Source organism: Chlorella variabilis (genome assembly GCF_000147415.1).
Source record: "Chlorella variabilis unplaced genomic scaffold CHLNCscaffold_25, whole genome shotgun sequence".
NCBI lineage: Eukaryota > Viridiplantae > Chlorophyta > Trebouxiophyceae > Chlorellales > Chlorellaceae > Chlorella > Chlorella variabilis.
The window spans coordinates 450,943-452,108 of record NW_005435063.1 but is presented as its reverse complement, the minus strand read 5'-3'; the positions used below and the strand labels follow the sequence as shown (position 1 = coordinate 452,108).

The window sequence follows — 1,166 nt, the reverse complement described above, 5'->3', positions numbered from 1 at the left end:
GCGGCCTGCCCGGCCTCCTCACACCCCCGCTACCGCCCTGGGCGGCCCGCCCCCCCGCCCCCCTCCCGCGACCCTGCCCCCCCCTTGCCTGCAGATCCCCCCACCCCCACCCCCACCACCATGCAGCGCTGATCTATGCTGACGTGGCGCGCGCCATGGCCAACCTGGTGCCCCCCAACGAGCACGAGGCCCAGGCGGTGGATGCGCGCCAGGAGATCGACCTGCGCATCGGCGCCTCCTTCACCCGCCTCCAGACCCTGCTGCTGCAGAACAAGTTCGACTGGGGGGAGATGGCGGGGGACAACGGGCGGGTGCTGCTCAGGTGGGGGCGGGGCGGGGCGCGCCGCAGGCCAGCGGGCTGCCGGGCTGCCGGCAGGTGGCGGGTGGCTGGGCCGGCCATGGCGGTATGAGGAGGATGAGGCGGACGAGCAAGCAGAGCAACCGTATCGGTTGCCCCACGGCCTTCAGCTGCCCCCCCTTCTCCCCCGCTCTCGCCCCCGCAGCTACGGCCCCTGCCAGTTCCCAACGCTGGGCCTGATTGTGCAGCGGGCGTGGGAGATCCAGGCCCACATCCCCGAGAACTTCTGGTACATACAGGTGCGGAGGAGGTGTGGAGGCGATGAGCTGGCGCCCGCTGCGCACGCTGCGACCCGCTCCCGCTTGCTTGCCCGCCCGCACTGCTCGTCATCCCCACACCCACACCCTTGTCTGTCCACGCTGCCTGCCCGCCCATGCTTGCTTATGCGTTGCGCCACCTCATTGCCTCCGTACTGCCACCCGTACCTCTGCATGTACCACCACGTACCGCAGGTGCTGTACCGCGACGGCCCCAAGGCCTGCGAGTTCCGCTGGCACCGCGGCCGCCTGTACGACGCCGCCGTGGCAGGCATGCTGCACGAGCTGTGCGCCGCCTCGCCGCTGGCCACGGTGGCGGCGGTGGAGGGGGCGCGCAAGACCAAGTGGGCCCCCGCCCCGCTGAGCACGCTGGAGATGCAGAAGCGGGGGTCCACGGTGGGGCTAGCCGGCGGCGCCAGCAGGGGCAGCAGCAGCCTTGCGGCTGGCAGGGAGCCGCATGCAGCCGGGCCCACCATTGTCCCGTCCGTCACGTGCCCTGCACTCCTCGCGCGACTACCCGCCCGCGTGCCTGCCTCGCCCCCTTCACCGCA

General features: G+C 72.4%; 1 protein-coding gene across 1 annotated transcript in view; it reads left to right on the top strand.

The window, feature by feature from the left end:
• Positions 1-1,008, top strand: part of CHLNCDRAFT_27302 (hypothetical protein) — a gene marked incomplete at both ends in the record, with an annotated part of 2,160 nt that extends 1,152 nt beyond the window's left edge. Inside the window, 3 exons of the mRNA XM_005844054.1 lie at positions 127-322; positions 504-597; positions 811-1,008. Of these exons, the coding sequence (XP_005844116.1) occupies positions 127-322; positions 504-597; positions 811-1,008 (488 nt within the window). The remainder of the gene's footprint in view (positions 1-126; positions 323-503; positions 598-810) is intronic.
• Between the last annotated feature and the right edge of the window lie 158 nt (positions 1,009-1,166).